The sequence below is a fragment of the Cyphomyrmex costatus genome, unplaced genomic scaffold, assembly GCF_001594065.2.
Source record: "Cyphomyrmex costatus isolate MS0001 unplaced genomic scaffold, Ccosl1.0 scaffold278, whole genome shotgun sequence".
NCBI classification, from domain to species: Eukaryota; Metazoa; Arthropoda; class Insecta; order Hymenoptera; family Formicidae; genus Cyphomyrmex; species Cyphomyrmex costatus.
The window spans coordinates 34,867-48,876 of NW_017276888.1; the positions used below are offsets into that span (position 1 = coordinate 34,867).

The following is a 14,010-nucleotide window of genomic DNA, read 5'->3' on the forward strand; positions in this document are numbered from 1 at the left end:
CCTTCTACAATAAGCCATAAGTCATAAATCGGAAGTAAGAAACTAAAAATTGACGACTGTGATTGGTCCATTTCTAGCTTATGACTTATGATTTGTGACTTACGGCTTATTGTAGAAGGCCCATTAAGCCCATTCTACATTGGTCGTATCGTAGACGTCGCAGGTCGCAAATTTGTTGCTACAGCCAATCCGATGTGTCAATTAGAAGTCTCACGACACTTACGATACTACGATACAACCAATGTAGAATGGGCTTTAGATTTATTTTAAAATCATACGCATTATATGTTATTATTTTTAATCTAATAAATGAACAATAAATATATTATTCATATTATAAATATATTATTCATTAATTTATAGTACTTATTATATATTTTCCTTTATATGTGGGTTCTGTTTCATATTTATTATAATTCCAAATTGTAATACATTAATAAAAAAGATAATTCATGATTTTATTTTAAAAAATGTGTAAAGAAACAAAAATTTTGTGAATTTAAGAGAAATATGGGAAATTAGTGGAAAATTTGGAAAAAACAGTAATTTTATGAATTAAATGGAAAACTAGGGAAAACTAGGGAGATTTCATGTCCCAATAGGGAAACTGCTTCGCCAGAATGTGGCGACACTGGCTGGACGATAATTTTTTGTTTTTCAAACGGTCAGCGCGAATGCGATAATTTCAAAAATAACTACGACGTCCGTACAGATTGTATTTTGATTGAAACAGAACGAAACAGAAAAGTTAATATCATAAAGCGATATGTGCTCGGAGTTACGTAGTTGGCCAATCTTCAATTCACTGGAGCCGAAGTTCGTCTCCCAGATTCATATGGTTTTCGTATATGGTAATTCGCTTTATTCTCGCTCTTTCAGTAGTCATCTTGGTAATGTCTCCCTTTCAATTTAAAACAGGTAAGTTGGGAAATGAAGCCCTAATCGTGACGAAGGACAAAATGGTATACGGCCTTGGTAACGACATTAACGGTTGTTTGGGGATCGGAAACGAAAATGTCACGTTAGAATTGAAAAAAGTAGAGGCTCTGTGCGGGAAAGATATAAAAACGTTCGCATGTGGCAGCGGACATGTTTTAGCGCTCACAAAAGAGGGAGAGGTAAGAAGTTGCCAGTAGGTTGTAGATCAAAGTACAAGTAAATGTCTTTCCAGCATTTCATTAGAATATCTGCATATATAATTTCCATCTTTTTCGAATATCCACAATTTTTACCGAATGAGAATTCATTGAGCGTTGAATTTCACGCTGTAATCTTGTAAAATATATTATACAAAGTTAGATAATTAATATATGCTTATATGTTTGTGCAGAAAGAAATTTGGATTGTTCTTCTTGTTCTTTATCAATGCATACAGTAATTTAGAAAACTTGTCAGAAATTTTACGGTAACATCGTGAAATAAAGCTATTTTGTAAGATTAAGTTAATAACAGCAATGTCTTCAAAAGGTATACTCTTGGGGCTACTACCATCGTGGCCGACTAAGAGATGGTATAATAGATGATAATGACACATTTATGCTAAACACACCTACTCTAGTGAAACATGACATTATAGATATTGCATGTGGCAGTAACCATTCCGTCGTTCTAACCAAGGATTACAAAGTAAGTAAAATATTAAGATATATTATAGTAATTATATCTGTCTATTATTACGATCAGCTAGATAAATGATCTAATTTAGATTTACATGTGGGGAAATAATAAATACTTACAATTGGGTTATTTCCATTCTCAACACTGTTTTTGTAAAAATGAAGAAAATTGTGGAAGGAAATCATCTCTTATACTTGAACCTACATTTAAAGATACACCTATATTAGCGTTCTTCAAAGAGATGAAGGTTGTCTATGTCTCTTGCGGCGGGACTTTTACCATTGTGATTACTGAAAATGGCGATGTATATAGTTGCGGCTACAATTGCGTCGGTCAGTTGGGAAGACCGAGTAATAATGATTTAGATAATATGCTACGACAGGTCGATTTTTTTAATGACGCAGGTATAATTTTTGTCTTGATACAACAGTAAAAGAGGATGATGAAAATGCAAAAACAGATCGAAAATACATCATTGAACAATTGTTTCTCTTTTAGTCAAGATAGTTTGCGGATTTGAGCATACGTTGGCGCTTACAAACGGCAGAGAGATCTACGCTTGGGGTGGGAACAATAACGGCCAGTTGGGAATCGGGAACAAACAATGTTCCAGTAAACCAATTTTGGTAAACTCATATATGTTTATCGTTTTCATAATAACAAGGAAACGAAGAAAAAAAAACTAAAGTGAAGAATCATGAAATGATCAGTAGTTATACCATTAGGTCAAGTATAAACTGCAACGGATAAAATGGATCGACATTGCAGCTTTGCCTTGCTATAACATAAGCGTTGCTCTCAGCGAAGAAGGACGTGCCTATGTCTGGGGCGATTGCTGCGGTCAAAGCATCTTAACTCCAACCGCCACTTCGTTCTCAAACGTGCACGATGCAATTGCGTACTACGGGCCGAGCGTTATGCATAAACCGTTGGTTTTGTACATGAACAAAGAGCCGAGCGTATTAGAATCCTTGAAAGCTGCTTTCGATGAATCTGTATGTGTCACCATATCTCTGTTTTGCGAACATCTTGCATTCTCGAAATATATTGAAAAAGGAAAAAATACCACTAAAACAGATTAGTATAGTTTCTTTCAGTTGAATTTCTTTACAGTTCATCCTTTCCATCTTTTTTCTTCATGTTAGAATAAAAAGAGAAAAGATGAATTGTGTAAAATATATACAGCTAAAAGGAACAGATGTCTATAATTTTACTATTAGTATCTATAATATATTATGCATAATTATTATCAACATATTCCATTTATTACTATTCATTACATCGATTAAGATTTATCATTTTTTAAATTAAATTATAATGTCCGCTCAAATGAATTTTTCAAATTAAACTTAATATACCTCCCCGGTCAAGAACAAATTTGAGCTATACTAGTTGTTAGAAATATATATATATAAATTTATTATAATAATAATACCGGTATATACGGAAAGTTTCGACTTCACAGAGTCCTCAACACAGTCGGTCTTTAAAACGCAACTCTAATAACATCCCCTTAATTATTTTTCCCACGCATTGTTAGACCAGCGCATTGTTAACCCATATATTTCTTACAGCTAGTATAGCTCAAATTTGTTCTTGACCGGGGAGGTATATTAAGTTTATCATTTTTTATTAAATCTTATTTTAATCATAGTGTTACTAGGTTGAGTCTTAAAAAGAATGTCAAAAAACTTTCTAGCTGAACAAATTAATTGGTAGAACTGTATAATTTAGTTCATTCTCGAATTTAATTGATAAATGTTACAAATATTTTATGTACCAATCTAATATTGTATAGATTTGTATACAACGCCTAATGATTTTTACTCTTTTTTTTGTGATACAGTCTACGAGCGATCTCAAGATACAAGTGGAGGGCCAATTTATCCACGTGCACAAAGCTATCTTAAAGATCCGCTCTGAGTACTTTAAAACCATGTTTCAGCATGATTGGATAGAAAACAATCAAAAGTATAATCATTTAATAAAAAGTCAATGTTATTCATGTTCAAAATTTTTCAAGTTTTACTTATTTTATCGATGTTCTTCTCTCCGATAGTGTCATCAAACATGACCAATTTTCCTATGTAGTCTACAAAGCCTACCTGAAATACTTATATATTGATGCAATCGATTTACCTTTAGAGATGGTATCAGGTCAGTTGAGTACATTATTTATGCAACCTTTGACCTGCATGCTTTTATGATTGAAATAACATTTTTTGTTACAGAACTTTTGGATCTGGCTGAGACTTACTGTGAGAAAAATCTCAAGCAGACCTGCATTCAGATGATAAAGCAAGGAATTACTGCATCAAATGTCGAATATTTTTATGGTATTGCAGTAAAGTATACTTTAGAGGTAGTAAAACACTATCACTATTAGCACTTATTAACATTTCATTATTATAATATTGTCTATTTATGCATATGTAATAATTGAATGTCGTCAATTTTTTAGGAGCTACAAGAATTCTGTATCAAGTTCGCACTTAATAACCACAAGTTAGCTTTGCTGTATGCAGATGATTTCGCCAAGCAAGTCCAGAATATAATAAAACCATTTATAACGAAGGCGTGCGAAGTTAGTAACTTAGTAATCCTGTCTCTCAAAGACAACGCACACCTCAAGTGAAGAATGAAAGTGATTAGTATATGACTGTTCCTATAGATATATTCGCAATATATTTCATAATTTTATATGCTTACGAAATATTTCGATATTTTCTCTATTAAATTTCGCTATTAGCATTTCCTGTAAGTAATAAATAAACATGATTGGCTGTGGCTACAAATTTGTGACTTGCGACGCCTACGATACAACCAATGTAGAATGGGCTTTAGGCCGGTATTCATTCATGCCCGGTTTATGCTTCGGATCTTAATTAAGAGCCCCAACACACACTTTTGTATAAAGCATGTGCGTAAGGAATTTCATTGGTCCATTTTCTTATGCATGAGTCAATGGACCAATCAAATTCTTTATGTTTATGGTTTATGTGTTATGCAAAAGTCTGTGCTCCCCGCTTAAAGCTATATCCACACAAACTTGCATAAACGTATGCATAATGAAAATTATCCAATCACATTTTACTTGCATCTCTACAAGAGAAATCGCGGCTGCGGTCTAGTTGCCACTACGAATGCTTTGAAGCGTTTGATTGACCAATCAAAAGAAAGAGTTATACAAAGTGACCAATCAAGAAACGCTTCAAAGCATTCGTAGTGGCAACTCGACCGCAGTCGCGATTTCTCTTGTAGAGATGCACGTAAAATGTGATTGGATAATTTTCTTTATGCATACGTTTATGCAGCTATGCAAGTTTGTGTGGATATAGCTTAAAGCTGATTTTTCATGTGTAGCACGCTGCGGCAGCAAAATGTTATTATTGGTTAAAAATCTTTTGTGAAGTGACATATTGTGGCGTACTTCCAATCAGTTCTCGAAAATTTGTATCACATGACATTTTGCTGCCGCAGCATGCTGCACATGAAAAATCAGCTCAAGATCCTAAAATTCAACCAATAAAACTGCCAGTTTCAACCGAAATTTGAATTCTATTGGCTAAATTTTAGGATTTTAGGGTTAAGATCAAAGCATAAACCAAGTCAGTTCTTATTTGAAGACTGTCTTAAGTGATGTCTTAATATGCTAAAGCGGCCCTCTGATTGGTTCGTAACTCCCCAAGACTAGAGTCCTAGATATCAGAGAAGCGCAACCGATGTTCCGCGTCCTGATTAGCTGACTGTCAGCCAATCATGACATTCATTCAGTGGTATTAAAAATAGCTGACTAATAGACGATTGGTGGATTTCATTTCGTCTGCAAACGACGCCATTTTTAATACTTTTCTTAGTAATTTTGGGATACTGACTTAAGCCGGTTGCGCTTGTGGCGTCCTTTGCTACGTCGTTGGAGAAATTGATCTCACTCGATTGCAGAGGATATTTTATGATGGAAAAGCTATTAGGCGAATAAAACAAGACTTCGCGTTCTGTATATATAATCTTTAATAATTTCCACGAGGTAAGGGCTGCGCACAATAGGAGAAATATTAGGAACAGATATTAAATGTAAGAATTTTAACCTATCAGAACTGTGTACTGTGGAATGTGCGCTTTCTAACAGGTTAAAATTATTATATTTAATATCTGTTCCTAATATTTTTCCTATTGTGCGTAGACCCTAACGAGAACGAATAATATATTAGTACATAAAGAAAGGTAAGTACATAGAGTTTCTACACGCTAAGTAAAGAAAGGCTGTATGTAAGTACATACTGCGCTGAGCGCGCCGCGGTGGCAGGAATTAAAACTAAAAAGTAACTAGGGAGACGCCACACGCTTCTCTGATATCTAGGGCCGGTATTCATAGTCAGTTCTTATTTGAAGACTGTCTTAAGTAATGTCTTAAAATGCTAAAGCGGCCCTCTGATTGGTTCGTAACTCTTCAAGACTGAACTTAAGACGGTCTTGAATATAAGAACTGACTATGAATACCGGCCTAGGACTCTACCCAAGACTAAACTTAAGACGATCTTGAATATAAGAACTGACTATGAATACCGGCCTTAAAGCAAAGTTGTGGACCTTAAGGCCGGTATTCATAGTCAGTTCTTATTTGAAGACTGTCTTAAGTAATGTCTTAAAATGCTAAAGCGGCCCTCTGATTGGTTCGTAACTCTTTTGGGCCTTCTACAATAAGCCATAAGTCATGAATCGGAAGTAAGAAACTAAAAATTGACGACTGTGATTGGTCCAATTCTAGCTTATGACTTATGATTTGTGACTTACGGCTTATTGTAGAAGGCCCATTCAAGACTGAGAGGGTGATTTTACATGCAGCGCGGAACGCGGTAAGGTGCTTTTTCATGCGCAGCACGCTGCAGCAGCAATTCGGTACTGGTTAAGAATTTTAAGTAAGCTAGATGACGCACTTCCGGCGCAAAATACATTTTGCCGCAGTTCGTTGAACCGAACGAACAGCAAGCAGCAAGCGGCAAAATCGAGGCAATATTATTTATTGCAATAAATATTAGGAAAATTAACGAAGAATGGCTTCGGATAAGGTACGAATGTTTGTAAATTAGATCATTTTATACTTTACTTTTTCAAATTTGTGGTAAAGTATAAAATGATCTAATTTACAAACATGTATCCGTACCTTATCCGAAGCCATTTTTCGTTTATTTTCCTAATATTTATTGCAATAAATAATATTTTCATAATGAAACGACGGACATATTGTACGCTTTCTCGATTTTGCCGCTTGCTGCTTGCTGTTCGTTCGGTTCAACTTCAACGAACTGCGGCAAAATGTATTTTGCGCCGGAAGTGCGTCATCTAGCTTACATAAAATTCTTAACCAATAGTAACGAATTGCTGCTGCAGCGTGCTGCGCATGAAAAAGCACCTTTAGGCGGTAAAGTAACCAGGAACCGCGGCGGCAAGCCGCGGTACGCGGTATGCGGTTCGTGGTGAAGTAACTATAAGGTAATTAACCTGAAAAGTTAACGCAAATTTCTTCCAAGTGGCCAATAAAGCACGTGGTAATTATTAGATTTAATCGATTTAATAATGTTATCATGGCCATCAACATCATATCTGCAGTCTCCATGACAAAAACAGTCTTTAATTAATGCAAAAATCGTTTTTTTTTTCCTACCAAACTCCGAACTCCGAAATTATTTCTCTTTACTTGGCAGTATACACAGTATATACCTGTGTTAATTTCTAGTTATGCACCCAGCTGACCGAGCCGATGCCGACCATGTCGTTATCGTTCCGCCTTTCTTTTTTCCTACTATTACATGGAACGCGGAAAGGCGGCACGGTATAGTAACAAGTTCACATTTGTATGCATTTTCTTAAATGTATAACTTATTTCTATGCACATTTTATCAATAATCTTATTTTTTCAACAAATCTGCTTAATAATTGCATTTAAATCTATTAATTTCATTAAAAAGTGCACAGTAACGTCAACTTGTCACTAGTCCGTGCCGCTTTTCCGCACAGTTTTGGCTCCATGTAATAATAGGAGAAAATTAGCGCGGCTTACCGCCTACCGCGTACCGCGTTCCGCGCTGCATGTAAAATCACCCTGAACTTAACGACGGTCTTGAATATAAGAACTGACTATGAATACCGGCCTTTGATTGGTTCGTGACATCTTAAGACTGTACTTAAGACGATCTTGAATATAAGAATTGACTATGAATACCGGCCTAAGATTTATAGCGTTTTCCACTGGGAAAAATATTTTTTAAATATGGTATGCTGATTGGGTAGCACGGCGCTAGTGCTGCACCAGTTTTCCCAGTGGAAAACGCTATTAGATGACTGTTTAAAGCGGGGAGCACAGACTTTTGCATAACGCATAATACATAGTGCATAAGAGAATTAACCAATCTGAAGCCCTCCTTTCCTTCTACTTCAACGAAAAGAAATACTTTGATTGGCTGATTCTCTTATGCACTATGTATTAAGCGTTATGCAAAAGCTTGTGTTTGAGCTCTAAATTGTAAAAAGCCCATAAAAATATTAGATAATATAATCTTTTAAATTAAAAGTCTGCTCATTTTAACTGAAGTTTTTGCGTGGTTCATCTTTTTTCTTTTTTTCTTTACGTTGGGAAGAAAAAAAAGATGAACTGTGTAAGATATTCAGCTAAAAAGAACGGGTCTAACCTAATGTATGTTAATATTTATGATTTTATAGAATTGTATTAATGTTCAGCGTTTTATAAAAATTTAATTAGATTGTTCGTTTTAATGCCTCTTTTCTTTTTTTATTAAAACGAGAGGATCAAAAAGTAATGTAAGTGTGATAAATATTCAAAACTGATATTCAATTACTTAGTAGACCGATTTATTTTAGTAAGTACTTACATTTAATATATGTACTTATGTGTGTTTATTAGATCCTGTATATATACATATAATAGAAGAATTATTGAGAACAAAATGAAAATAGATATATTAAATGTACAAATAGAGGTTAAACGTAACTTACAATTGATAGATACAAATAAGATGTTCATATTTTTTATTTCTTATTTGTATCCATTGTACCTGCGCACAATGGAGGAAAAAAAAATATCAGGAACAGAAATAAATATTAAAATTTAACTTATTGAAAACACCATATATTTTGATATAACCAATTTCTGATAGATTGAAATTTTAACATGTATTCCTATTTTTAATATTTCTTCTCTCTCTCTCTCTCTCTCTCTTTTATGTACAGCTTAATACATATGTGTTTAATCTCTATTATTAGTTTTTCACATTTTTTAATATTTAATATTTATTCTTATTCATAAAATTTCTTCTATTATATGCAGGGTCCTTGGGATTTCAAATATAAAATTAAATTTTAGCAAGAACAAATTATAAATGCTACTTAGAAGTTATATTTATTTCATTTTAGAGTGTCTGGACATCATATTTTTTCTTTGTAATTCTCAAATGCAATATCTTATTTAACTTTTAAATATATTTATATGTGTCAAATTATACTTCATTTGATGTCGTATTGTTCAATGTTTTAAAAAGGATATTTACTTTTTTAAGTAGCTATTTTTGTTTTTATTTTACATGTCAAAATTTGTCAGTAAAAGTTTAAAAAAATTTTTATTTAGATACATTTATTTTATCTAATTGTGTATGTATATGTGTATATTTTATGTGATCACAATTTGTGCTATTTATGTTATATACATATGTTATATGATCATTATTAGTACTATTTATATCACTACATCTTTATCATTAGTAGATATAAAAGAAGGATAGAATGACATAAATAGTGCTAATAGGATCTCTCTAAACTTACATTATAAGCTTATACACATATAAACACATGCAACCAATATAGGAATGTAATTATTTTCAGATTGTTAGATGTTATTTAAAGAAAAAATTTTATTTCAACTTTTGTTTAAATGAAGTTTTAACTATTTCAGATATAAATAACATGGATGTTGAAGTATCTATAGCTGAGCGCTTGCAGAAATTAAAACAATGGCAAATAGAACAACAGGACAAATTATTGAAGCAACAACAAGTACAAAGGGAGATTTTAAGTAATGAGCAAGATCGTATTTACAAAGTACTTGGTTTGCCAACACACTTTGATATTATTGAAAATACGGAGGACATGTGTGTTACACAGGAGAATGAAATGAATGTAAAGGAAACAATGTCCGATAAAGCTTCAATGCTTCAATACAGTGCGAAAAATTTAAATGGCATATTAAAAACGATCGATAAAAGAATATCAACAAATGTTCCAACATATAAAAATTGTAATCAGGAGCAAACTAACGATTCTGATTGCATTTCTACAATTGTCGATAAAAGCAAAAATTTTGTGAGAGATTACGATTCTGAATTAAGTGATTCATTTTTTTTAATAGAAGGTATAAAGCCGCTCTCATTGAATGATGGTTCAAATTGTGTCTCAGTTTTTGATGATGTACCTCTTCCTTCACCAAAAAGAGATTTTCAAACAATATTAGAAGAAAAATTACAGAAAGAATCGGAAATTATGTCAAATGCACACATGGATACAAAGATCAAGTCAAAGAAACCATTTCTAAAGAAAGGTCAAGGACTGTCAAGATTTAAAATGTCTGCAAATCTACATTCCCCACTTGCAGTTACAAAAAAGTATAATAAGCCTTTATCTCCTAATATACAACATACTGATAGAAGTGATAAGTGCAAGAGCTCTGTTGCACGTAGACATGTATCTCCAAAAATTTTGGATAATGTTCCTGTTGTAAATAGAAAGCAACAGTTAAGCTTGAAAACTGTTCCATTACCGAAAAAGAAGATTTTTAATAAGTCTATTACTTCTGCTAATCAAGTCGCACATAACATTACTCCTAACGTATCAAAACATATATCAGAAATGAATATATCAGATTGTGATTCAAAAGCAGAGAAAGAATTAGAGGAGGTAAGAATATTTGAACTCTTGGAAGAAAAGGCAGAAAATTCTAGTTTTTGTTCAACATCGAGCACTGTGCTTGCATTTTTGCAGCAGTCTACACCATTTAAAGTAAAGAATAAATTAAGTCAAACAAGCGGAAACAGTGTTGCAAGTAAAAAACAGCAAAGTAAACAAATAAGTGATATGGTCGAGCCAGGGAATGAACAAGTTGCACACGCTGGAAATTTAAAATCAAATGTACAGTGCCAGGTTGAACAATTTGAATTTCATAAACATGCTCATACTAATGCTGCCACTACCAATTCTTATGAGGATATTACTACTATTGATAATATGTCAGAAAGGACACATAATTGTTTTATGCTTACTAATCAAATATTGCAAAGCAATGAAGCATACACAAACTGTCTAGAAAATCATGATACACCTACTACCACAGTATTGTCGAATAGTGAAGAAGAGAAGGACATTTCTACGAGAAATGAATGTAAATTAATGTATGAAAGTGAAGCGGATGTCAGTCATCATGTTAGATTTTCAGAATATAATGAATATAAAACCATAGATTCAACTGATGCATCTGATACAGCAAGTGATTCTCCTTTAAACATTTATCTCAAACAACAGGATTGGAATGATCATTCTACTGACACATTAGAAGAATCATTTGATGCCACGAAGAACCTGCCATTTAATTATAAGGAACAAATTCATAATTCCTCTTCAAACATTATCAGCAATAAAAAAACGGTTGATACTCCAAGACAATTGTTTTTGCAGCAAGACGTGACAGGACATAACAAAAAAGATTCCTATAATCATTTAATAAAAACTATACATGTTCTCGAAGAAGAAAATGCTTCAAATCATAATGACGAATTGTCCAACGAAGATACATGCTATAATAATGAATGTACTCCAATTGAAGTGGAAATATCTGACGAAGAACGATCTGTTTTGTCATCGCTGTTATCGTCGTCCTCATCGTCATTATTATCAGATACTCAAGAGTTACATGCATATAAAAGGAAAGAATATATGTTGAAAAACAAGCCGGAAAAAATAACGGAGAAGATAGCGAAAATATGTTCGAACGTGAATGAAGTTGATTGTTATTCATCCGAGGAACGGATTAATCAAATGAATACTTTCGAAACGGAACTTTTAAAAAACCGTTTATTAGAACTCGAAAAAGAAATAAACATATTTCGAAAGGAAAGTTCAGCATTGTTGTTTCAACGCCGAAAATTACAAGAAGACGAAATAATTCTATGTAAACAGTACGCAGAGAAAGAAAAGAATTTGGAAGAAAATAGAAGAAGAGTAGAGAACCAATTACAAGAGGAGAAAAAGAGAATAATGCGTGAGAAGATAGCAATGGAAAATAGAATTCGCGATGCTCAGGAAAAGGCGAAGCAAAATAAAATGGAAAGACAAAAAGCGCAAAATTTGCAGGAGCAGGTAGAACAATTGAAGGATGAGCTAAATGTCAAAGAAAGTAGATGGAATGCTGCTGAATCAAGGTACAAAAGCGAGCTTCGTGTATTACGAGTAGAGATATCAAAGTTGAAACAAGAAATTGCAAATCTACAAAATATTAAAAGAACAAACGTTAGAAATCATAGGAAAAACACAGGGCAAGTAATTAACAAAGCCATCAATCAAATTAACAAACGCGTTACAATACCGTCTAACGAGATTTCAATGAAGACGTGTCACGATTTATCGAATATTTCATCAGATACTTCTGACAATGATGATGAAGATGAAAACAAAACTAAAATAAATGGGTTTGGACAAATAGAAAGTGATGCACTTACAAACAAAGAAAAATATAAACAAATTAAGATTAAATCGCAGCTTAAATGCAATCAAAAATTCATGGAAGAAAACATTGCGGAAAAGAAACGATATTTATATGAAAATTTATTAAAAGACGCAACATCGGATTTGATAGAACAAAATCAATTTCATACAAACCAGAATGTATTGAGTGATAGCCAGCTAATAGTTACACAAATACAGAATTTAAGTACAAAAAACAATGATAAATCGTGTTCCAGTTCTACAAATAAAGACCTTGGACATACAACAGCTGATGTTGCAAATGATACAGAATATTGTATTAATAAATCACGTGAATTAAATCAGAATTCAGATGAAAATGACGTAAGAATAGAAAAAGAAAAAAGGAAAGATCGAACATTGTCGCTTGAGAAGAGTTTAAGTTCTACATTGCATCCTTCTGTTTCCGAGAATCAGATTAGTAAGACAAGTATGGACGCTGTAAAACAGATTCAGTTTGCTGATGGACGCATAGAATATTGGTATCCAAATGGTAACGTTAAAAAGATTTTTCCCGACCAAGAAGTTACAAAAATGATCTATTACAATGGAGATGTTCGTGAAACTGACAAAACTAAGGGAGTAAAGTATTTTTATGCCACAACTCGAACATGGCATACAACAACTTCCGATGGCTTAGAGATTTTAGAATTTCCCGAGTACGTTTATTTTGTTATTATTTTATATTTGCTTATTCCAATTTGTTACTTTGTTTTACTCTTTAAAAATAATGTATAATAAATCAAAATTATATTTACATATAGTGGTCAAGTGGAAAAGCGTATGACCGATGGTACTGTCGAAGTGTTATTTCCAGACGGAACAGTAGTGCAAACTTTTATTAATGGCGACAAGATTTTAATTTTACCAAATGGACAAAAAGAAATTCATACAAAAGAACATAAGGTGAATGAGTGTTTAACTTTTTATTTTGTATTTCAAATACATTCTTCCCATTCGTCTAATTCTAACGTTATAATCAACATAAAATAGAAAGGGCGATATAAGAGTCAAACAATAAATTATCATTTAAAAAATAATACTCAACTGTCAATACATTTAATAAAAATTTTGAAATTATATAAATATAAAACTAAGTATAACAATATAAAATAAAAAATATATAAATTTTAATTTAAATTTTTTTTATATTTATATATTTTTTATTTTATATTGTTATACTTAGTTTTATATTTATATAATTTCAAAATTTTTATTAAATGTATTGACAGTTGAGTATTATTTTTTAAATGATAATTTATTGTTTGACTCTTATATCGCCCTTTCTATTTTATGTTGATTATTTTTATTGAGAATCCTTGCTTATTTTCATTTTATTTGTTTCTAACGTGTTTATACTTTGTTCTTTTTTTTAAATAGAATTTTATAAATGTGCAAATTTGAATTAATATCGATTATTAAATAATATTTATTTGAATATTTCAGAGACGAGAATATCCTGATGGTACTATAAAGCTAGTTTATGCGGATGGTACCCAAGAAACACATTATTCTAGCGGAAGAAAACGGTTAAAAGATAAAGATGGTAATCTTTTGATGGATTCGTACGATGTATAAATTTTTTCCATC

At 32.5% G+C, this 14,010-nt stretch overlaps 2 protein-coding genes across 4 annotated transcripts; both read left to right on the forward strand.

The window, feature by feature from the left end:
* Window positions 1-766: 766 nt before the first annotated feature.
* LOC108774926 (RCC1 and BTB domain-containing protein 1) lies at window positions 767-4,252 on the forward strand. Its single transcript, XM_018541169.1, has 10 exons — window positions 767-851; window positions 919-1,118; window positions 1,468-1,626; window positions 1,706-2,021; window positions 2,116-2,243; window positions 2,343-2,612; window positions 3,464-3,588; window positions 3,677-3,774; window positions 3,849-3,979; window positions 4,079-4,252. Exons 1-10 carry the CDS (start codon window positions 767-769, stop codon window positions 4,250-4,252), a joined length of 1,686 nt encoding a protein of 561 aa, XP_018396671.1.
* Window positions 4,253-8,268: 4,016 nt separating this feature from the next.
* On the forward strand, window positions 8,269-14,010 carry Sas-4 (spindle assembly abnormal 4). 3 transcript variants are annotated; one of them, XM_018541174.1, is made up of 4 exons: window positions 8,269-8,311; window positions 9,584-13,079; window positions 13,185-13,326; window positions 13,867-14,010. In XM_018541174.1, the coding sequence occupies exons 2-4, from the start codon at window positions 9,595-9,597 to the stop codon at window positions 13,996-13,998; spliced, it is 3,759 nt and encodes a 1,252-aa protein (XP_018396676.1). In that variant the 5' UTR covers window positions 8,269-8,311; window positions 9,584-9,594; the 3' UTR covers window positions 13,999-14,010. The 3 variants fall into 3 exon arrangements, with proteins under 3 accessions (XP_018396676.1, XP_018396674.1, XP_018396675.1); XM_018541172.1 differs by lacking the exon at window positions 8,269-8,311 and adding an exon at window positions 8,403-8,495; XM_018541173.1 differs by lacking the exon at window positions 8,269-8,311 and adding an exon at window positions 8,412-8,436.